Source organism: Palaemon carinicauda, chromosome 45 (assembly GCF_036898095.1).
Source record: "Palaemon carinicauda isolate YSFRI2023 chromosome 45, ASM3689809v2, whole genome shotgun sequence".
Taxonomy (NCBI): Eukaryota; Metazoa; Arthropoda; class Malacostraca; order Decapoda; family Palaemonidae; genus Palaemon; species Palaemon carinicauda.
In genome coordinates this window covers 18364713-18389067 of record NC_090769.1, presented here as the reverse complement: position 1 = coordinate 18389067, position 24355 = coordinate 18364713, and the positions used below count along the sequence as shown (strand labels likewise).

At 46.0% G+C, this 24355-nt stretch overlaps 2 protein-coding genes across 3 annotated transcripts in view; one reads left to right on the top strand and one right to left on the bottom strand.

Annotated features, from left to right (window-relative positions):
* Positions 1-22379, bottom strand: part of LOC137634795 (trypsin-1-like) — a 244077-nt gene extending 221698 nt beyond the window's left edge. The window contains exon 1 of one of the 2 annotated variants that reach the window (XM_068367337.1): positions 22300-22379. In XM_068367337.1, coding sequence (XP_068223438.1) covers positions 22300-22342 — 43 coding nt within the window. In that variant the 5' untranslated portion in view covers positions 22343-22379. Of the gene's footprint in view, positions 1-276; positions 321-22299 lie in introns of those variants that run through there. The other variant, XM_068367340.1, reaches the window with a different exon arrangement.
* The window catches only part of LOC137634794 (nuclear receptor coactivator 5-like), a 209547-nt gene that overhangs the window by 105709 nt on the left and 79483 nt on the right, over positions 1-24355 (top strand). The gene's annotated exons all lie outside the window — the stretch shown is intronic.

Genomic DNA, 24355 nt, shown 5'->3' with positions numbered 1-24355 from the left:
TAAGCTGAGAACTGTCTGTACTGTCCTGTATGTTTGTAGGAATGTGTATTTTATAGAACCTTCAGATTAAATTCTGAACTTGAACCTGTAAGACGATTTAAAAAGCCAGTGGTGAAAAGAGATTAAATAGGGTTGATAGCAATTTGCCAAAACCACATCTTGAGTTACTTTCTAAATAAGTCCCATCCTTTAAGATAAAATCAATTAAACTATGAAGATCTGTAGCTTTATATGAAAACTTAATATGCCAACAAAGGAAATTTAAAGGCTACTTACATAAGAAGAGTACCGAGGTTGTCATTCTGGCCCGAGTCAAATAATCAGATATAACCAAGAATACTGTTGTTTGAGAGCTAACCACCCTTTTTATTTATTAAGTCCTGGGAAAATTGTCACCTGATGAGGTCATCATATTCCCAGGAGTTATCTACGGTGATTAACCACTTGTCTCAAGTGTCTGAGATACATTGCTAAAATATATATATTCCCAAATTTTGAAGTGATCATGTTTAGTGTGTGATGCATATAAAACAATACTTAATATCAATTAAATGTTCAGGAGCAATTTTACTTTTACGAACTACACATACTTATCTTAAAGCTCAATAAATCTATTACTGAATGGTTTCTTTACAATTAGCATGAAAAATCATAGATATGACAAATTCGAAGATAATTTGTATTTTTCCTAACCATACAAACCTTAGCTATTTACAAAGGGTTTTACTTTTAGCGCAGCTGAAATGACGAGCCAATAGTTTTTAACGAGGGTTAATTACCCCCGCGCTAGTTAGCGGGAGGTGGGGAAGGGTAGCTTGCTACCCCTCCCCCCTCCACACACCGGTGACTTGCTTCACTTCACTTAGAGGTAGGACTTGACTTGGGGGTCAGGGATGGCGGGCACATATGTGTAAATAGCTAAGGTTTGTATGGTTAGGAAAAATACAAATTATCTTCGAATTTGTCATTTGTTCCGTAACCGAAATACAAACCACGCTATTTACAAAGGGTGACTTACCCCTTAGGAAGGGTGGAAAGTCCCCAGCCTTACTGACTTCGGCTTGCCCGGGGGCTCGATCCCTTAGTGAGCAGCACTAGAGAGAGGGAGCCCCTGTACCTCACAGGTTCCTAGCATCGCTAGGAACGAGTGGCCTACATAAGTAGTGCGAGGAGGAGAGTGTGACTCGTCCTATGAAGTTGACCTTGAGACCTTCAGATAGGAATTCTAGGATAGGACGTTCCCCATACCACCTCGTCAGGGTATGGGAGACGTAACAGTATTAAGCTTAATACTAGGAGCACAAAGAAGCATGGGTTACCTGCAGAGGTCGAGGTCAGCTATGCGAGGACCAGGATGCTGCTTCCCCAAGAGAGGGGAGAATGAAGAAAGAAGTAAGGGTCAGACATACTCTTTCATTCACACAGACTAAGACCGGGTAACAACGCCCTCAACCTACTGCTACTTGTCCAAAAAGGAGCCTGAGGTTAGACCAGCTGTTGTGCAGCCACCACAGGGCCGATAGAGAACGTATCGAGGCTCCTGTGGGTCACGTCTTGCAGGTAGTGGGCTGTGAAGGTCGTTTGACGCTTCCCGACCCCAGCTTGAAGTACCTGCGTCACAGATTAGTTTTTCTTGAAGGCCAGGGATGTAGCAATACCCCTGACATCGTGGGCCCGAGGGCGACGTGACGGAGGAGGGTCAGGATTCAGGGCATGGTGGATAACCCTTCGAATCCAAGCAGAGATGGTGTTCCTGGTGACCCTCCTCTTTGTCCTGCCTGTGCTCACAAACAAAGCTCGCACATGAGGACGGACTGCAGCCGTTCTCTTCAAGTAGTACCTCAGACACCTCACTGGGCATAGTAGCAGCTGGTCTGGGTCGTTTGTTACAGAACGGAGACTCGCGATCCTGAAAGAGTCGAACCGAGGATCCGGCACTCCAGGATTCTGAGTCTTGGCCACAAACTCAGGGACGAACCTGAACGTTACCTCCCCCCATCCCCTTGAATGGGCGATGTCGTACGAGAGACCATGAAGTTCACTAACTCGCTTGGCCGAGGCCAAGGCGAGTAGGAAAGCCGTCTTCCAAGACAGGTGGCGATCGGAGGCCTGGCGTAATGGCTCGAAGGGAGGTCTCTTGAGAGACCTAAGGACTCGAACCACGTTCCAAGGAGGGGGTCTCACTTCCGACTGGGGGCAGGTAAGCTCATAGCTACGTATGAGTAAAGAGAGTTCTAGCGATGAAGAAATATCCACGCCCTTCAATCTGAAGGCCAAGCTTAAGGCTGAGCGATAGCCTTTCACTGCCGAGACAGAAAGGCGCATTTCTTCTCGCAGATACACAAGGAAGTCCGCTATTGCTGGAATAGTGGCATCGAGTGGAGAGATACCCCTTCCACGACACCAACCACAAAAGACTCTCCACTTCGCTTGGTAGACTCCCTCAGAGGACCTTCGCAGGTGCCCAGACATTCTCTCCGCAACCTGTTGCGAAAAGCCTCTCTCCGCGAGGAGACGCTGGATAGTCTCCAGGCGTGAAGCCGAAGCGAGGCTACGGCCCTGTGAGGGACACCGGAGTGGGGTTGTCTGAGAAGCTCGTGTCGTGGAGGAAGCTCCCTTGGGAGTTCCGTCAGGAGTTGCAGAAGGTCCGGAAACCATTACGCGTGATGCCATAGCGGAGCTACTAGAGTCATGGAACAGTTGACCGATAGTCTGGTCCTGTTGAGCACCCTTCTCATCAGACAGAATGGTGGGAAGGCGTACACGTCGATGTTGTCCCACCGTTGCTGGAAAGCAGCTTGCCAGAGTGCCTTGGGGTCCGGGACTGGTGAGCAGTACAGGGGCAGCTTGAAGTTCAAGGCTGTCGCGAACAATTCCACCGTCGGGGAACCCCACAAAGTCAGGACTTTGTTGGCTATCTGAGGATCCAAAGACCACTCGGTACTCACTATCTGCGCAGCCCTGCTCAGACTGTCGGCGAACACATTCCTCTTGCCAGGAATGAAGCGAGCTGATAGTGTTATCGAGTGGGTTTCGGTCCACCTCAGAGTCTCTACTGCAAGATGGGATAGCTGTTGCGAAAAAGTGCCTCCCTGTTTGTTGATATAAGCCACTACCGTGGTGTTGTCGCTCATCACCACCACGGAGTGACCCGCCAGGAACCGTTGGAACTGTTGAAGGGCCAGAAAGACGGCCTTCAATTCTAGCAGGTTGATGTGTAGGCACTTTTCTGATTCTGACCAAAGGCCTGAGGCCCTCTGGTTCAGAACGTGCGCCCCCCACCCTTCTTTTGACGCGTCCGAAAACAGAGTCAATTCCGGGGGGAGGACGAGAAGACTCACTCCCTTTCGCAGGTTCTCGTCGGCCAGCCACCACCGCAAGTCCGTCTGTTCCAGAGACCCCATTGGGATCAGAGTGTCCGGGGAATCGGATCCTTGATTCCACCGGGACTTGAGCCGCCATTGAAGGGATCTCATCCTGAGGCGGCTGTTTGGAACCAGACGGGCCAGGGAGGATAGGTGGCCCAAGAGACGCAACCACGATTGGGCGGGGAGTTCTTTTCGCCTGAGGAAAGGTTCCGCCACCCTCCTCAGCCTTGCTATCCGGTCGTCTGATGGAAAGGCTTTGTGGAGATTGGTGTCTATTAGCATGCCTAGATAAACCAGTCGTTGGGACGGCTGCAGAGAGGACTTCTCGAGGTTTACCACGATCCCCAGATCCTGTCAAAGATCTAGAAGCCTGTCTCGGTGTCGAAGAAGGGTCGACTCCGAGTCTGCTAGGATCAGCCAATCGTCTAGGTAACGAAGGAGACGAATGCCGTTCCTGTGCGCCCAAGTCGAAATCAGGGTGAACACTCTGGTGAACACCTGAGGAGCTGTGGAGAGACCGAAACACAGCACCTTGAACTGGTAGATCTTGTTGTCTAGGCAGAATCTCAGGTACTTCCTGGAAGACGGATGGATTGGGATCTGGAAGTACGCATCCTTTAGATCCAGTGTACACATGAAGTCTTGTGGTCTCACCGCAAGTCTGACCGTGTCTGCTGTCTCCATGCTGAACCGGGTTTGTTTGACAAACCTGTTCAGAGCCGAGAGATCGATGACGGGTCTCCAGCCTCCAGTAGCCTTCTTTACAAGAAAGAGTCGACTGAAGAAGCCTGGAGAGCCGTCCACGACCTCCTGGAGAGCACCCTTCTCGAACATGGTCTCGACTTCGGCCTGAAGGGCCAGCCCCTTTGCCGATCCCATGGCATAGGAGCTCAACGACACTGGATTCGCTGTCAGGGGAGATTGAGATGACGTGAACGGGACGCGATAACCTTGGCCGATCACTGAGACCGTCCAAGCACCAACCCCGAGATGTTGCCACCTGCGGACGCAACGCTGAAGGCATCCCCCCACAGGTGGATACGCATTGGGGACTGCCACCCCTAGGGCTTGCGGCCGCGGCCGCCACCCCTAGAAGTCTTGCCTCCCCTGGAGGACTTACCGCCCCTCTTGACCTTGGCTGGAAAGGGCTGGGGCTTAGACACCACTTTCTTAGCTGCCGGTGCCTGTTTGGGAGCCTTACGAGGCTGTTGAATTGAATTGAATATAGGATTTAGGCATTAAGCCAAGCACTGGGGCATCAAAGGCCATTCAGCGCTATATAATGAAAATCATTCAATCATATCTGTACAATCACACCATTTAGTATCATTTTAACCTTTAATACAAATCGTAACACTTTCATACAATAAAATCTAGATGTGAAATAAATAGGGATTAAAAGGGTAAAATAAATAAATAAATTAATAAAATCAATTATAGCTCATAATATAACCCAATACTTTGTACAAATTTTCTCAAGGTCAGGGTATTACAGTTTTCCCCCAGTATATCTCTTAAAGGTTTGTCCTGGAGTAAATGTGTCCTCCTCTGAAGATTAAAAACAGGACAATCGACTAAAATGTGTTTAACATCCATTGTCACTTGACAGGTATTACAAAGAGGGGCCTGTCTCCCTTCCCCACTCTTCATTAAATAATTGTGCGTTGCATGTGTATGGCCAATACGCAGCCTAGTTAAAATAATGGTATCCCTTCTACTTGTAGAATTACAAGATGACCATTTATCCACCAATGGGTGGATTTGTTTCAATTTTGTATTGGTGGTCAGTTCAGACCATCGAGCTTGCCACTTATTTTTACAGTAAAGATGAATCTCACTTTTAAGATCTTTGTAAGGAATACTCAAGGGGGATGGATTACTTAGCCCTGAAGCTTCCTTTGCTGCCTTATCTACTTGTTCATTCCCATCCACCCCAACATGGGCAGGGACCCAACAGAAGTGAACACTGATACTCTTCCTAGACTGCAGAAGTACTAACCAGTCCTGCACCTCTTGTACTAGATGATGGCCTGGCATAATTTGTTTTAATGAGAGTAAAACACTATTGGAATCCGTAAAAATTGTATAAAAACTATTTTGGTTGCCATTTTTAAAAATATGTTGGACTGCGAGAATAATTGCGTACAGCTCAGCAGTAAAAATTGAACAAGAGGATGGGAGTTTCCTTCTAATAACAATATCCCCCACCACAGCTGCACTTCCAACTCCTGCAGCCAATTTGGAGCCATCTGTAAAAACATGTTTCCCATGATGTTGAGCAGCATGATTTAAAAACTCACTTTTCATTACCCTACTAGGTAAGGTATTTTTCCCTCCTGCCGTAAAACATACTTTAACAGGTGGATTACACCAAGGAGGAGACTTGGGATATCCTACCTCTGCTATCTGTGCTGTTAACAAGCCTACTTCTCTAGCATCGTTTTTCAGCTGTACTTCCAAAGGCTTAGGCACTCTAGATCTGTTAGGAGCCCGATCTAAAGGCGCCCTAACATATTTACAGTTAGGATTGTTTCTCACAGCAAGGGACCTAGCTAAAAACCTCAAACTCAACTCCTCTCTGCGAATGGAAAGGGGAGGTATGCCAGAATCAACATAAAGACTGTCAATGGGAGATGTTCTGTAAGCACCTGTGCAGATGCGAAGCCCAGCATTGTGAACAATATCAAGTTTTCCAAGTAAAGTCTTTGTAGCTGACCCATATATTTGGCATGCATAGTCTAACTTGCTCAGACACAAAGATGTATAAATTCTAAGCAAAGTTGTTCTATCAGCACCCCAATCAAATTGTGATATCACTTTCAGAATGTTCAGTGACTTCTTAACCCTGATAGATAGGTCATTTATATGGGGACCAAATGTCATTTTCTTGTCGAAAATGACTCCAAGAAACTTGACACTATCCTCACATGGCAAAATACAATCATTTAAGAAAAGGGTGGGGATCTCTTCCCTTTTACGAGTACGAGTAAAGCGAATGGCTTTGGTCTTCTGAGGAGAAAACATGAATCCGCGAGAATTTGCCCATGCGGAAGCAGCATTTATTGCAATTTGAAGATTTTGGCATGCTTGTAGTGCAGATGATCCACTACAATAAATTGCAAAGTCATCGACAAATAGTGATCCTTGTATGCCAGGAGGTATGTGACTAATGAGACTATTAATTGCAACAGCAAACAAGGTCACACTCAATACGCTGCCTTGGGGGACACCTTCTTCTTGCATGTAGGATGAAGATAGTTCTGACCCTACTCTCACTTTAATGGAGCGGTTTGATAAAAATTCTTCAATAAAAGAGAACATATGTCCTCCTATACCCCACGAGGCCAATTGCTTTAAAATACCACCCCTCCAGGTGGTGTCATATGCCTTTTCGAGGTCAAAAAAGACACCCACCACCTGGTTTTGGTTAGAAAAAGCATTTGAAATTTCCCTTGATAACATCAGCAAAGGGTCCAGAGTACTTCGGTTCTTCCTGAAACCAAACTGTCTGTTAGATAAAAGATTTTTTGATTCTAGATACCACACAAGTCTGTTGTTGATCATTCTCTCAAATAGTTTGCATATGCAACTGGTCAAGGATATGGGCCTATAACTAGATGGCAGTTCTGGGTCTTTACCAGACTTGTGGCCTGGAATTACAATTGAAGTATGCCAGGAATCAGGAGATGTATGGGAAGCCCATAGACCATTAAAGGTTTCTAATAAAAATTCCTTGGTATCCACTGGAAGATGTGATATCATTTCATACCGGATGCCATCCTCACCTGGGGCAGTTAAAGAAGAGCTGGAGATAGCATTTTGCATCTCCTCCATACTAAAAGCCAGGTTAAAAGCTTCAGTATTTGAAGAAGCAGGAGGAACAACAGATGTTGATGCTCTAATTTGTTGAAATGCTGGGGAATAGTTGTCAGCACTTGATACATGAGCAAAGTGCTTAGCAAGAACCTCTGCTACATCTTTGGGGTCAGATATATATCTATTATTTTCCCTTAATATTGGTAGAGGCTTAGGGACGAATTTACCTTGAAGTTTTCTAATCTTGTCCCATATTTCCTTTGAAGGAGTTTTGGTATTAATATTAGATATATATTTCTTCCAAGATGCTCTCTTTGCTGTTTTAAAAATTCTTTTTTGTTTGGCACAGGCTCTGAGATATGCTATTCTATCTGCTAAATAGTTTGTCCTCAAGTATCTTCTGAAGCAAGTTCGGGTCACTTTTCTTGCGTTGGCACATTCTTTACTCCACCAAGGAACTACAGAGCGATGAGGTAAACCGCATGTTTTAGGTATAAACTTGCTAGCATTATCATCAATAATATTTTCAAGATGTTGATAGGCATGCACTGGAGATGTAAATTCATCATATTCTTTATCAGTGTGTGAACAGTTTTCATAAGCTGCCCAGTCTGCCTCATCTATCTTCCATTTTGGTGGACACTGAGAAGGAAGATTATGGACATAATTTAACATTATTGGCCAATGGTCACTGCCATGTAGGTGTTCATTTACTGACCAAAGGTAGTCCAATCGAATGGATGAGGAACAGATTGACAAATCAATGGCTGATGTAGAGTTGTGGAATACATCATACCTAGTTGGAGAACCATCATTCATTAGTATTACATCATTGTTGTCGATTAATTCTTCAACAAGATTACCCCATCTATCGCACACATTTCCACCCCATAAAGTATGCTTTGCATTAAAATCACCCATTAAAATAAAAGGGGCAGGAAGCTGATTGATCAAGTCTTGGAGGTCAGAAAGTCTAAGCCTTCTTGGATTACCAGCATGATCTAAGAGGAAAAGTTCTAAGGATGGTTCAATATATAGCGAGCATAAAGTAATTTTTTTCCCGATATGAGTTCTAACTGCACATGCCTGTAGAGGTGTATTGAGTGGGATTGTTTCAAATTTTACAGATTTGTGAATAATAAAACCTGTACCACCTTGAGCTCTTGCAGCTTGCAAAGGAGGGGATCTACAAAAATGATAATTGAGTCCAGGATTAAATGGTTTGTCACTGATCTTGGTTTCCTGTAGGCAAATTACCTTCGTGTCTGAGTCCCTGGTTAAAGTTTTTATTTGCTCAATGCTAGTACTTAGACCTCTGCAATTCCACTGGATGATAAACATTATCTTTTGTTATTATTTTTCTTTGTCTCATTTGTCTTTTGGGACTTTTCAGATGAAGCCATGTAAGGCCTGGAGATGGAAGGCTTTACTGTACTAGGCCACCACTCTTCTTTTCTTTCTTTCTAGGATCTTTATAAGAGTCAACCTTAGGATCATGAGCAGTAGGGCACTTACCTGACTTAGATGAAGGTGAGGATGATGGGGACCTTTTCCTCTTTGGAAGATCTTGTTTTCCAATCTCCATCAAATCAGGTAGAGATTCTGCCTGAGACAATACATTTAAGGTGGTGGAAGCCACATTGGCTTCCTTGGAGGATTGTGCTAGAACTTCAACAGTTCGAGCACTTAACCCAGAAGGCTGGGCTACTACCTCTAGGGGAGATGCTCCTATCGGTGACAATACTTTTGGTGTGTTGGACACCATATTGACCTCTTTGGAGGTTTGTGCTCTGGCTTTTATAGCCTGAGCACTTGACCCAGATGGCTGGGCTACTACCACTAAGGGAGATGCACCTGACGGGCCAGGTGCTGCCACTGGTCCCCCTGTGGTAGTAAGGGGTAGTGGATTATAATCTTTTGTTGGCATCTTAACCGCGGGAGCAAAATTAAGTTGCCGATTGAGTAAATGCTTTGCATAACCTACACTTATATGTTCAGCATTTGCTTTCAAGATTGCAGCTTCTTCATTCTTGTATTCTCTACATCTTTTATCATTTGGTTTATGATTATCTTTACAGTTTGCACAGGTTGTATCTCTGTTGCATTGGCCATGTTCTAACAAAGAACAGTTAATACAGATCTTCGTATTATTGCAGTACCGGGAAGGGTGACCGTACTTGAAACAATTAAAGCATTGTAAAGGCCTAGGTTTATATTCTCGAACACGTACTCTTTCATTCTCAATAATTATATGATCTGGTATAACAGGGGTTTCAAATGTTAAAACTACCATGCTTGTTTGAGGAATCTTACTTACTTTCCAAACATTAGCAGGGCACATGTCCAGAATTTCTGGTTCTGAGAATTCATATAGATCTTTATCAAAAACTACTCCTTTACCATAGCTGAAGCTCATATGTGGTTTAATATCCTTAATAGGATCAATTTCTGCAATCTTCATACCACAAAGCATGTGAGCTTGAGTATCTGATTTTGCATTAATCAAAACAGATTGCTTACCGTATCTACTAATATCCTTACTTTTAATTAAACCAACTTTTTTTTGTATAAATTTACTCATCTTATAATAGTTATAATTATCTATCTTTCCAGATGCAATTATCCATGTTGGGGGCTTGGGGGTTCTTACTTCTGGAAGTCTATGCTCTATTTCTTTTTCCATCCATTCTTCTGGTTTATATACCTCTAGGTGTCTTGGTGCTTTATCACATAAAGCCCCAGAAATCAAACAATTGTCAATTTTTATGCTCTCTAAATTTTTATTTGCTTCTAAAGCAATCTCAAAACTTGAAAATGATACCCAAGCTTCCCAAAAACCTTTACTACCATTAAGCTCCATTAAAATTTCTTTGATTGCTCCAAATCTACAGAAGGCTTCATGAATTATGTCATAGCTACAACCAATTGGTATGTTTTTTAAGTGGAGAATTTTCAGATTTTTTGTTGGATCTGGTAATGAGCCAGAACCAGAGAGTAAAGTATTACGGTTATTACAAGCATCATTTTCCACCAGTGCCGATAAATTGTCTTTAACAACACTGGTCAAAAAAGTATTGTTGGAGGAATCCTTTTTATTGCCGAGGTTGTCAACAGAGCTTTCCCTATTTAAACAAGCAGAAGTCGTCAACGGTGTCTGGGGTTCGCCATTTGATCCAGGGGTACGGGGAATATTAAGTTTACTCATTAATTATTTTTCAGGGGGAGGGAAGGGGTCATAATAACAATGAAAAAAAAAAACAATGGAAAAAAATATAGTTTAAGGGAGAGAAAAAATTAAGACTGTCTGAAATTCCAAAGAAGACACCGTTAGCCTTTCCTGGAATTAATTTCTCCACCAATGACACCTGTGAAAGCTGCTTACCAAATGTCCACTCCCTACCCTACCACAAAGGGATGGTACCACTATGATTAGAGTGGCTCAAGTGTATGCCAAACCCGCTTGATGGGACTGAGAGCATTTCATGAATACAATCATCCCCACTCTAATCATAGTGGCAGGCAAACCGGACAGAATGCCGAGAGTCCTATCTCTATAAAATCGCCAACCCCTGGAATCCGAAGGCCAAATTTCCTAAGAGATAGTTCCGCGTGCCAGTATGGGAATACTGACACTCCTAGGTGTCCAAACATTTTCGGGCAGTTGGCAAGACCACCACAGCTCCCACAATTGATTTTGAAATAAAAACCGATCATGGATACAATGTCCCCTCTAAAAAACCTGGACAGTGAAATGGGTAAAAGAGTTTTGACAGCAAGGTTGGAGACAGCTGATAATTATGAAGGAGGAATAAGCAATAAGAGGTAATAGAAAAAGAATGAGAGAAATTTAGAGTCAAACTGAGGAAAAGAAATTCCCCAGTTCGAGAGCCCTCTTGCCCGTCACAAGCCTTCAGCACGGGAATGATATGCCGTGCTGAAGCCCAATGACTTCATCAAGGCATTCTCTCGTTAAGAGGGCTTACGAGGCTGTTGCTGCTGTTGTGGTGGGGCTGGAGGCTTATAGGGCCGAGTTGTAAGGGCCCTGTGGAGGAGGGAGTCCGTGCTGGATTTCCTCCACCTCTCAGCCGTTCGCTCCAAGTCTTGAGGCTCAAACAGGCTCTCCCCCAGGAGGGAGGCATGTCGGAGCCTACACACATCTACGGCGGGGACCTTCGGATGGAATCTCTCGGACACAGCATCGCGACGCTTCAACACCGAGTTGGCCCACAGGGTGGTAACCTGGTGCGCCAAGAACTCGATGGAGCGGGTGCCCGAGAGCAAGAAGGTCTCTAGGGCCTTCCTATTGGTCTCCTTGGACAAGTCCTCCGATCGCAATAGGATGCCCAGAGATCCTAACCAGAAGTCCAGCCACGAAGTGGCCTGCATGGCACACTTAGCGACCTTCTCGTGGTTAAGGATCTCTGCCGCCGAGAACGACACCTGCCGGGCAGAGTTTCTCCAAGGGAACTCCCTTTGCCAGCTCCTCCACAGAGTGATGGAGAGGAAGAGCGAGGTTGTGCTCACCCAGGATCTCGAAATACCTCCTCTGCTGAAGGCGAGGAGGAGGGATGAGTTTGTTCCCGGCAGTGGAACGACTGGAGGAGGCAAGAAGTGCGAGCTGAGCATTGGCCCTAGCTCTGGCACTCTTCAGCCCCCGAGACCAGGGCAGAGCTGCACTGGTCTTAGGGGCCTTCCGAACGTCAAACACTTCATCCAGAATCGTGTCTTTGCCTTCACGGGGGGGGGGGGGGGGGATGACTGGATCCGTAAGACTGTTAAGTTGCCTTATCAGGCTTAGGACCCACCAGAAGGCATGTTCGGACTCTTGCTGTTCTCCTCCCTGCGGGCTGGCAGCTAAGTCTCCTGCCCCAGGAATCTCTTCCTGGGGTGATACGTGGACATTCCCCTGGGTAGTCGTGGGTTCCTGTCGAATCCTTGCAGAGGATTTAGGGATGGTCTTGGAATCCTTGGGTTCCCTCCTAGGAGGGATACAGGATCCCAACAACGAGGTTCGAGGGGCCCCTTCCTCACGAGACGATTCTCCTGCCTGAAGCGAAGTCTCCCCCCCCTGGTGCCGAGGGGAAGACTACCGCCCCACTGGACTCACCTGAGGACGGAAAGGCCTCGTCCACGGGAGAAGGAGAGAGTACTCGTGCAGGAGAGGGGACCCTCGAGACCGACCTCTTGAGAACCAACTTCGCCCTGGGGGAAGTCACCACGAAGTCCACTCCTCTCTTTCTCTTCAGCGTAGGAGAGACAGCCGCTGGTTTGTTACCCTGGCCGGCGAGTGCTGGTTTCATAACCCTCACTAACGCCCGTGCCAGCGGACCAAACCAAGTCTGCTGCTCAAAGGACACAGAGTCCGAAATCCTCGCTAAGGTGAAAGGGATCGGGCGATCCTTTGGAGTGGACACGACGGTACCTGCCTGAAAAGAAGGTGGGGAAGAATGCTGTACTGACCTGTCTTCGTCCTGCAATACCAACCTGTGCTTGGATGGAGGTGATCCCGAGTGCCGTCTAGGTGCACGCGTCCCTGCTGCTACCACCGGCTGTGGGATTCGCCGCGAACTATGGTCGCGCGAGGGTGAACGGTCGCGCAAAGGCGAATGGTTGCGCGGGTGATCGCGCGGGCGCGCAGGCGAGCGGTCGCGCGGGCGCGCAGGCGAGTGGGCGTGAGGGTGGGCAGGTAAATGAACACGTGTCCGAGGCGACGAACGCAAGCGACGGCGCGACGGCGAGGGATCGTGCTGCCGCGTAGGTGAAGAAGATCGCTGGCGATAATGACCGCGTGATGGTAAGCGATGGCGAGCAGCATGTGTAGGTGAATGATCGCGTGATAGGGTGCGATGGTGATCAGCATCCGCAAGAGGGTGGTCGTTCAGGGTTGTGCGATGAGGAGCAGCATGCGTAAGCGGGCGATCGTGCAGGGTTGTGCGATGGCGAGCAGCATGCGCAGGTGAATGATCGCGTGAAAGGGTGCGATGGTGATCAGCATCCGCAGTAGGGCGATATTTCAGGGTTGTGCGATGAGGAGCAGCATGCGTAAGCGGGCGATCGTGCAGGGTTGTGCGATGGCGAGCAGCATGCGCAGGTGAATGATCGCGTGAAAGGGTGCGATGGTGATCAGCATCCGCAGGAGGGCGATCGTTCAGGGTTGTGCGATGAGGAGCAGCATGCGTAAGCGGGCGATCGTGTAGGGTTGTGCGATGGCGAGCAGCATGCGCAGGTGAATGATCGCGTGAAAGGGTGCGATGGTGATCAGCATCCGCAGGAGGGCGATCGTTCAGGGTTGTGCGATGAGGAGCAGCATGCGTAAGCGGGCGATCGTGCAGGGTTGTGCGATAGCGAGCAGCATGCGCAGGTGAATGATCGCGTGAAAGGGTGCGATGGTGATCAGCATCCGCAGGAGGGCGATCGTTCAGGGTAGTGCGATGAGGAGCAGCATGCGTAAGCGGGCGATCATGCAGGGTCGTGCGATGGCGGGCAGCATGTGTAGGTGATCGCTGGCGAACTGGTGATCGCTGGCGAGCTGGTGATCGCTGGCGAGCAGAAGGTCGACGCGTGTCCTGTGAGAGGACAGGTGGAGCGGCGCGTTCACGAGCAGGAACGGGAAGATCGCTGGCGCGTTGGCGAACATGTGTTTCTGACACACGCGCAGCACGATGTTGCGTAGCCACAGGACCAGGTGGATGGTGAGCAGGGAGTTCAGCAGGAACTAAAGGGTGGTCAGAGACCGCAGGGCGATGGTCCTCAAATGAGCGCTGACGAGCAGGAGAGCGCTGGCGAGGGGGGCGAACATCAGGAGAGAGCCGATGAGCAGGTGAGCGTCGACGAGCAGGAGTCATGGCGAGCAGGAGATCGTCGACGAGCAGGAGATCGCTGGCGAGCAGGAGAGCGCTTGTGCGCTGGCCCTGCTCGCGTAAGGGAAGAATCCCTTAGCCCCGAAGGGACCGTTGCCCGTCGGGTGACGAGTTCTCCAGAAGGCGAAGATCCGGCAGGAGATGGTGAGCGGTCTGCAGAGAGGTTCAAGGAGGGCGGAGCAGTCGGTTGAGGCTGACGAGGAGAGTCCCCCCCGGAGGACGAAGACCCAAAAAGGCGCCTCTTAGTCCCTCTGTAAGGGGAAGGGAGGCCCTTGTGGCGTAGAGGGCGGTGAGCCTTACGGCGGAGGCGGCCTCAGGGGAGATCGTCGGGACCATCGGTCCTCCGAAGGGGAGTCTCCGTCAAAACACTTCCCTCAGAAGGAAGCTGGGCAGCAGTCGAGACCGAAGGACTCACTTCCCCCTTCGAAGGATGCACGGAAGGAGGAGGAGAGCCTACAGCACCATCACCAGCAACAGCATCTGCGTCGGAAGGCCCAGCCACGTCGGAGGCCTCTGTCACCACGACGTCGACAATAGACAGAGGGTCTACCTCCGCTACCACCGGCGACTGTTTAACAGCGGCCCCCAACGAGACAAGGTCAATAAGAGCGACCCTGGAGGGCAAGCCCTTAAGCCCCAGGGACGACCAAATCTGTAAAAGATCATCACTGGATAAGGCATTATTATCAATAACCTCCCCCGGAGGAGGAGGGGGAACCGCCTCGCTATGGGAGGCGACGCCCTCTCCCCCCACTGAAGGTAGGGAAACAGAACAAGGGCCTGCGCTCCCACTCGGACGACTCTCCTTAGGAGGCGGACGAGGGGGAGCTTCGGAGGAGGTTTGGGCGGCGGAAGAAGAGTCCCGAGAACCTTCCTCCTTCAAGGCTAACCCCGGAGGAGAACGGTCTCTCTTGGACTTCTTCTTACGCCGACGGCCAAACCTCTCCCACTGGGAGGCAGACCACTCCCTGCACTCACGGCACATGTTATCCTGGTCGCACCGTCGGCCCCGACATTGAGGGCAGAGGGTGTGAGGATCCGTAATCACGTCCGACATGAAAGTCCCACAAGGATGGCCAGCAACTCCAGGGCATGTCCGCATATTAAATAAAAGAAAATAACTGAAGGTCAACTTCCAACCAATCACACAAGCTGAAAAGAAAAAGAAGAAAATTAAAGGCTGTCACGAAGGCGATGAACAGACACGTCTGATCACCGCCGAGCCAAAAGTGAAGTGAAGCAAGTCACCGGTGTGTGGAGGGGGGAGGGGTAGCAAGCTACCCTTCCCCACCCCCCGCTAACTAGCGCGGGGGTAATTAACCCTTGTTAAAAACTATTGGCTCGTCATTTCAGCTGCGCTAAAAGTAAAACCCTTTGTAAATAGCGTGGTTTGTATTTCGGTTACGGAACAAATAAGATTTTAAGCACAAAGGCCTAAATATACTAGTGAAAACTGTCCTACTCATACTCATGATTAATTTTCTCTTACCCTCTCATGACTTTAGGATAACCACTTCTTTCTTGAAATATGGTGTACCACAGTTAATTATGTGACAATACAAGTAGCTCTCAATTATTCTTTTTCAAACTACTGTACTATAAAAACCTCTCAACTTGATGCTGTATCCAAAGGACTCAACTCAACCAATACTTTCCTAACTTTATACAATTATGCATCAATACTTAATTAAGCCTTTTTATGAATACATGTACCAAAACTTTGGTGCAAACTGTACCACCATTGAATTCATAAATAAGGTAGTTCATGACAAGTGGTACACATGGCAGAATGGTGTTATACTGCCACGTGCACCACCTGTCGGAAGACCCTTACTATGACTTTTCGGCTCAGGATTGAGAGGGATGGTTGAGAAGCTAACAACAAGTGGGCGAGAGGACGAGGAGCTGCCAGCCCCTTACCTGTCAAAATCTCTTCACTTATGATCTTTTGGCTCAGGAATGAGAGGAATGGTAAGGGAGCGAAGTTTAATATAAAGGAATTGGGATTATATAGCTAGGAAAAATGCAAATTACTTTAAAAATTCGAGATGTTCCTACACAGATACAAACCATCATCATTTATGTAGGGAGACTTACTGCTTGGTGGATTGGTAGTCGCCCTAGAACTGGAGTTTTTTTCTTCCTTGGAAATGTCAATCTACCTTGTCCCACACGGGAACGAAGGCATCTCTCCGTGACACTCCACGCTTCACGGAGATAGGACGGAGAAAGGCTCAAACCTGGGACAATGCCCCAGCAGGGTTTGAGTTTTGCCTAGTACCCTGCCACTAAACCAAAGAGATCCCACACCTCCTAGGGTGGGAGACTAAGGCAGAAAGAACTTGTCACTCACCTACCCTCTTCGCCGATTAAGACAGCAAACAGTTTTGCATATCAGAACCTTAACTGATGCCTCCTTAAGGTACCCAAAACAGCAAGACTGTTAGAAGCACTCCCAAGCATATGCGACTCCCATGAGGAGAGGTCTGTGCCATTCCATCTTAAGACATTTTTCCCAAAAGGCCATGCGGTGCCACATCCCGAAATGCCACGCGGTGCCACGTCCCAGAAGGCCACGCGGTGCCACGTCCCAGAAGGCCGCGCGGTGCCGCGTCCCAGGAGGCCGCGCGGTGCCGCGTCCCAGGAGGCCGCGCGGTGCCGCGTCCCAGGAGGCCGCGCGGTGCCGCGTCCCAGAAGGCCGCGCGGTGCCGCGTCCCAGAAGGCCGCGCGGTGCCGCGTCCCAGAAGGCGACACAGTGCCGCGTCCCAAAAGGCCACGCGGTGCCACGTCCCAAAAGGCCACGCGGAGCCTTATCGCAAAAGACCACGTGAAACCGCATCCCAAAAGGTAACGTGGTGCTGCGTCCCAAAAGGCAATGTGGTGCCACGTCCCAAAATGGCACGGGGAGCTGCGTCACAAAATGCCACGCGGTGCCGCGTCCCAGAAGGCCACGCGGTGCCGCGTCCCAGAAGGCCACGCGGTGCCGCGTCCCAGAAGGCCACGCGGTGCCGCGTCCCAGAAGGCCACGCGGTGCCGCGTCCCAGAAGGCCACGCGGTGCCGCGTCCCAGAAGGCCACGCGGTGCCGCGTCCCAGAAGGCCACGCGGTGCCGCGTCCCAGAAGGCCACGCGGTGCCGCGTCCCAGAAGGCCACGCGGTGCCGCGTCCCAGAAGGCCACGCGGTGCCGCGTCCCAGAAGGCGACACAGTGCCGCGTCCCAAAAGGCCACGCGGTGCCACGTCCCAAAAGGCCACGCGGAGCCTTATCGCAAAAGACCACATGAAACCGCATCCCAAAAGGTAACGTGGTGCTGCGTCCCAAAAGGCAATGTGGTGCCACGTCCCAAAATGGCACGCGTCCCAAAAGGCCACGCGGTGCCACGTCCCAAAAGGCCACGCGGAGCCTTATCGCAAAAGACCACGTGAAACCGCGTCCCAAAAGGTAACGTGGTGCTGCGTCCCAAAAGGCAATGTGGTGCCACGTCCCAAAATGGCACGGGGAGCTGCGTCACAAAATGCCACGCGGTGCCGCGTCCCAGAAGGCCACGCGGTGCCGCGTCCCAGAAGGCCACGCGGTGCCGCGTCCCAGAAGGCCACGCGGTGCCGCGTCCCAGAAGGCCACGCGGTGCCGCGTCCCAGAAGGCCACGCGGTGCCGTGTCCCAGAAGGCCACGCGGTGCCGCGTCCCAGAAGGCCACGCGGAGCCTCATCGCAAAAGACCACGTGGAACCGCATCCCAAAAGCTAACGTGGTGCTGCGTCCCAAAAGGCAATGTGGTGCCACGTCCCAAAATGGCACGGGGAGCTGTGTCACAAAAGGCCACATGGGGCCACGTCCCAAAAGTCCACGAGGTGCCATATCCCAAAATTCCACGCAGAGCCATGTTCCTAAAAGCCACATGGAGCCACGTCACCAAAAGGCCACATGGAGCCACGTCCCAAAAGGCCACATGGAGCCACGTCCCAAAAGGCCACATGGAGCCACGTCCCAAAAGGCCACATGGGGCCACGTCCCAAAAGGCCACATGGAGCCACGTCCAAAAACTTCATGTCGTGCTACGTCCCAAAATACCACGTGGTGCCATGTTAAAAAATGCCAAGTGGTGCCATGTCCCATAATGGCACGTGCTCCCACGTCCCAAAATTTCATGTGGTGCCACATCCCAAAATTGCACGTGGTACCAAGTCCCAAAAGGCCCAATGGACCTACGTCCCAAAATGCCACATGAAGCCATGTCCCAAAGGCCACGTGGGATCTCGTCCAAAAATTTCATGTGGTGCCACGTCCCAAAATGCTGCGTGGTGCCATGTCCCAAAACCACGTGTTCCCACATCCCAAAATTTCGCATGGTGCCACGTCCCAAAATTCCAGGTGGAGCCACATCCCAAAAGGCCACCTGGAGCAACGGCCAAAAATGCCACGAGGTGACACGTCCCAAAAGGCCACATGGCGCCACTTAAAAAAAAAGCCACATGGAACCACGGCCAAAAATGCCACATGATCCCACGGCCAAAAATTTCATGTGGTGCCACATCCCAAATTGCCACATGGAGCATGTCCCAAAATTCCAAGTGGAGCCACATCCCAAAAGGCCACATGGAGCGAGCCCCGGGCCAAAAATTCCACGTGAAACCACGTTCCAAAAGGCCACATGAAGCACGTCACAAAAGGCCACATGACCCATGGCCAAAAATGCCACATGAAGCCACGTCCCAAAATCCACCTGGTGCCACATCCAAAAATACCACGTTGTACACTTCCCAAAATCCATGAGGAGCCACGTCCTAAAATCCCACGATGTGAAAAAAATTAATAATAGTTGGGGAAAATACAAACCATTTCCACATATAACAAGCTTGGGTTATATATGTTTTAAAGTAACTCTCATTATCAATTCCCTTTTGTCATAATGTCTGATATTCTGCCCCAGTACTGTACTATAATGGTTTTCCTTATATTCACTGTAAAGATTTCAATTTTTCTTAAATAGGTTTACATATTTTGCCAGCAACAAATTCATTTATTTTTATAACAAAGTCATGAATAGAAGCATTATTTATATATTTAAGGGGTATTGTAATATTTTTTGGTCCTACCAGTTGTCTAACCACATTTGTTTTTGCAGCACGCCCTACTCTCTGTAGGGTTTTTTAGAGAGGCAACTGAACTCAATTTTCAATGCTCAGCTAGAAGATGTTGTCATTAGAGGAGTTTTGACATCAGGCACGGCCCTTCTTCAGTATTCTCAGTTCAGTTGAAAAAGAGCTTCGACAGTTGAAAACCTTGCGAATCCAAGATTTCATCAACAAGGATCAAGATATTGCTACTCCACATCACCAGATCACAAAAGGTGATTCCATACTGGAACTTAGTGATGGACAGTTTTTTAAATGTCTGCCCCAGAACCAAGTGATCGTAAGGGAGCCTAAAACCGTCTTTTTGTGGAGACAGTCAAACGTTTACGTGTCATAAACATTAATAGTTAACTGGAATTATTGAGATGGCATAATGGTACTTGCCCAAATAGATACACGGTTAGAAGTGCCCCTGGTTATACTTGAACTGTATAGGAACACTTATGAGTGCCCCACCTGTGGAAATCTTGTTTGATTAATTTGTTTATCTTATTACCCGGATGGTGAAGTTTGATATAAAGGAATGCTAATTTTGCCTTTAATTTTCTATTTTGATCGATGGGTCCATGCTAACATAACCTTAACAGTTGTTTCAAAAATAAATATTATTTTCTTGTGTTTTATGTATACAGCATTTCATTTCAGAAACCTCCCACCACGGCTTCTTTTCCCCAGCCACTGTTTTTTACGATCTCTTAAGTACAGTAATTTATCATAATTCTTCCTCCCATAGTGTGTTTCTTTATTAATTATAATATTCCCTTTCACCTAATGTTCTTATACCTTTACTTATAATCAGCAAGCCAAAGGCAAGAGAAGGAAAGGTATGATAAATAACAAGGTTCAAGCTGGGTCCCCTTGCCCAGTATAAATCAAGGGGTGGTGCCCAGAGCTCCGTTCTCTTGACCTGTTACTTAAGGTTTTTTGGGTATTCCACCATTATATATTTGTTGTGTAGTGAACGTTGGGTTGTGGTCGGCATTCGGACACTAGGCAGTTCGGGTGCTACCTCTGGCCACAGTCCGCAAACCACTACAACGAGGTGTCACATCCTAAAAATTCACGTGGTGCCACAGACCAAAATTTCACATGAAGCCACAACCGAAAAAGTCGCAAGGCGCCACAACCCAAAAAGTTACGTGGAACACAACCAAAAGTCCCCCACGGAGCCACGTCTCAAGATGCCACATGAGCCACGTCCCAAAATTCCTCATGAAGCCTCATCCCAAAATGTCATGTTGGTACCACGTCCCAAAAGGTCATGTTGGTACCACGACCCAAAATGTCACGTAGCCCACAACCCAAAATGTCACGTGGAACCAAGACCCCAAAAATGGCCTGTAAACTATTACTATCATTATTATTACTTGTTAAGCTACAACACTAATTGGAAAAGCAGAATGCTATTAGCCCGAGGGCTTCAACAAGGAAAATAGCCCAGAGAGGAAAGGAAATAAGGAAATTACAATTAAAGTAATAAACACTTGATATAAAATATTTTAAAACTAGCAACAAAATAAAATAAATATTAAATATATAAACTATAAAAACTTAACTATCAATCTACTATAACAGGATAACCATAGTTTACTTTGGGGAGGCTGATGGTGTTTTTCACAATAATTTGTAGAAGTTTTTCTGTTTTTTGTATGACTCAATTATCAGCTGGTATTTTAAATCAAGCAAAATGTTCCAAATATTTATCCACAAGTTCCCAGATTTTGTTTTGCAACCGCAATTTTTCCTCCCCACAGAGGCCTAGCCATCCCTTTCAGTTACATTGGGGCTGCCGTTAATGTTTAAGAAGTCTCCTGAGAGGGGTGTTCAATCTAACCAACAGTATTTTAGAAATTTATTGTAATTCATCTATTTCTTTAAATTTATTATATTTAGAATCCTCACATCAACTCATTCCAAAATTCCAATTTCATACACGCTTGTGAGGGCAAAGACCAACTGACGGTAGATATAAATTATTAATCCTTTGTATAACGATGGACACAACCTCCCAGATGCCCACCTAACCTAATTCACAAGTTGTGTACTTACCTATTTATCTAATGGGGGGTTAACTCCCCATTGCAACTCCCTTTTAGACTGCAGTATTCTTAGCGATAGGGTTGAAAATAAGATATGGGGTATGGCAGTTATCATAGATAATTATGATACTTTAATTTCATACCAATATACATAAATCATACATTTTTCTATCTGTCTAGATATTGTGCTAAAATATGCATTTACTTTACTTAAAGGGGCGTTTTTCTGGTCCTATACTTCAGGGGAGCCCTACTCTCTCCAGAACTTTTAATAATTAATTTCATCACATACTGTACATTTCAAGGAATTCAGCATTTCAAACCACATTGGCCTTTTGCTCGTCCCTTGTCAAATCCTCATTATCAAACGGATTTTGACGTAAGAAAAATCTATTTTTGGGCTCGAGCCATGTCATCCTGATGGAAGTTCCCTTCGGCAGCTTCCAACTGTATATTTCTGCGAGTGATACGACAAGCGAATTACCGTCAGGTGTCACAGGGTTCTAACCCTGGAACGACTATCCAAAGATATCGTGTATTATTGTATTAGGCTATAAACAAAGTTAGTAAACCTTAAACGGATAATTAGCACAAATATTCAATGTCAGTGCTGGATAAAACATAAGACAAATTGCTCATGAATTAGACTAGAAATATATAAAATCACCCTTGCCCTTACACTAACATTCATAAAAATAAGCGGTGCCGGTTCAGTATGTGGCCTACCTTACAAATATGGCCTACAAAATTCTATCTGTTTTAGTATGTGGTCTACCGTCTAACCTAACCTAACTTAACAAGCCAGGTAGGCCATACTTAACCGGCACCAAATAGGCTAGGCCTACATATATGACTAACTTTCATGATACAGGACATCCTACTCATGGGAGATTTAGCTACTCTGGTAATTTTGTATATTATTCCATTACAATGATACCAAAATGGGTAGTTATTGTACGATTTTGTATAAGTTATAATATATCATACCCACTGAATTGGCTGGGTAGTTATTAACACTTAAACCCCTAGTAAAAGCATATCATTTGGAAATGAAACAGCCAAATAATTAATAATTATCGACATACTCACGATTGCCCTAGACTTAGCTTCCGAATTCAACAGTAACATTGAATTTTTGAACGACGCCAATCGCAAAGGATCATGAGGAGGGTGTTCCAAGCAGTGTTGCCAGATGGATTAGTCTAAAAATCCCCAAAACTCATAATTAAAAAAAAAATCCGAAAACAAATAAATTTTCTTCTGATCCTGTAGGCTTCACTAATATATAAATTAATCACTATAATTCACATGAATGCAAGCAAACTAATTGTAATAATATGAAGGTTTACTCATCGCTGTATCTTATTCATAGAAATTTGTACAGAATATCCCCGTCAGACACCCAAAATCCCCAAATCTAGGGATAAAGCACAATATCTGGCAACACTGGTTCCAAGTATTCTTAAGGAAGGCTGTCAAACCCAAAGACTATTTACTGAAGGTTCCCCAAAATTATATAAACTGAATCAAAATACTGTACAGCATTTACATAATTATTCGATCGCTCTTGACTCTTAACTGGTCTTCGTTTTAGTCAGAAAATTAAAACTAGTTTTCACCCTTGGACACTGGTTGCATTGGTAAAAAAATGAAAAAAATAAAAAGTTGTTCTTGTTGACCTTGTTGATATTTTGTAACAATTTTTTATAATTTGAAAAAAAAAATGCTACCCATTTACAAATCACGTGTTATGAAACCAAATGGAAAGAAAAAATACTTCACTAGTAGTTCGAGATAGCACGTCAACCTGTACAAAAACTAGTCCACATATTCACACAAATAATGTGATCATGCTTTCAAGAGAGAAAAAAAATAATTTTTAGTAGTTTAATTTTACCAAGGTATGGTAACTTGACGAGCCGTGCAAGGAGTCAAGGACTCGAAGAACATATTACGAAAAATTATATTTTTCTTCTTCATTCAATAAAAAAAGAAAAAAAAAAACAGTAAATTATTCCATTTTGGATCAACGACAATTTCTATGCATGCTTTTAGTTGTGTCAGACTGACAGTCTAAATTATAGTTTTATTCACATTCATATCAAGTCTTACATTTTTGCTTACTCTATTGAAATCTTCTATCATCTTTTGCAAATCCTACATAATTTGCTAGACAAAACTATGACATCTACAAATCATAAGTTGTTAAGGTATTCTCCATCAATGTTAATTTCTCCATTTACCCAATCTAAATTTTTAAAAACTTCTTGACCTGATGTGATTAATTTAGGAGAGATTGGGTCTCCTTTCTTAAATAGAATTTTCCCAAGGCTTTCAACTTTACCTTCTTCGAGCCAGGACAGTGCAAGGGTGTCCATGTTGTTATCATTATTATTATTATTATTATTATTATTATTATTATTATTATTATTATTATTATTATTATTATTATTATTATTATTATTATTATTATTATTATTATTATTATTATTATTATTATTATTATTGGTAACCAGCAAAGGTATCATCAAGAGACAGGCTGGCCTGGTTAAGGTTCAGTCCCTCTGTTTGCCGTTAATATGTAGGCCTACATCTGAGCCTGTAGTAGTCTATAGGCTATGTTATTTTCTTTAAGTTATTAATTTTCATAACATTCTCTATAGGCTAAGCTAAATGTGAAGGCTATTTTCTTATATAATATAATTTCTTAAATAACTTGTTATAAACATAAACGCTGAGACACTCGTTGTAGACTACCATGTAGCTTCCTTTGTTATGTGCAGAATGTATACGATATTTTTAAATACAACATGGATAGAAAATGAGAGAGACACATGATCAAGGTTGATTTGGCAAATGTCTAGAAGCAAACAACCATACCAGGTCCAGTCTGAACAGATTCCGTGCTGTCTTTCAAGACATCACTGCTTTGATGAATGAATACAACTGGAGAGTTTCCCATTTCTTCCCAAATCTTACAAACCTGTAGACTCACCATCATTGAGTAAGGATGACATGTTACACGCCAAATAAACACTTAGTTTACATGCAACTAAATCCTTTTTTATTATTATATATAGCCCTGTTAGATAAAAAGCTATGTGCAATAGAAATGCGGTACTTTAATTTGAACAAAACATA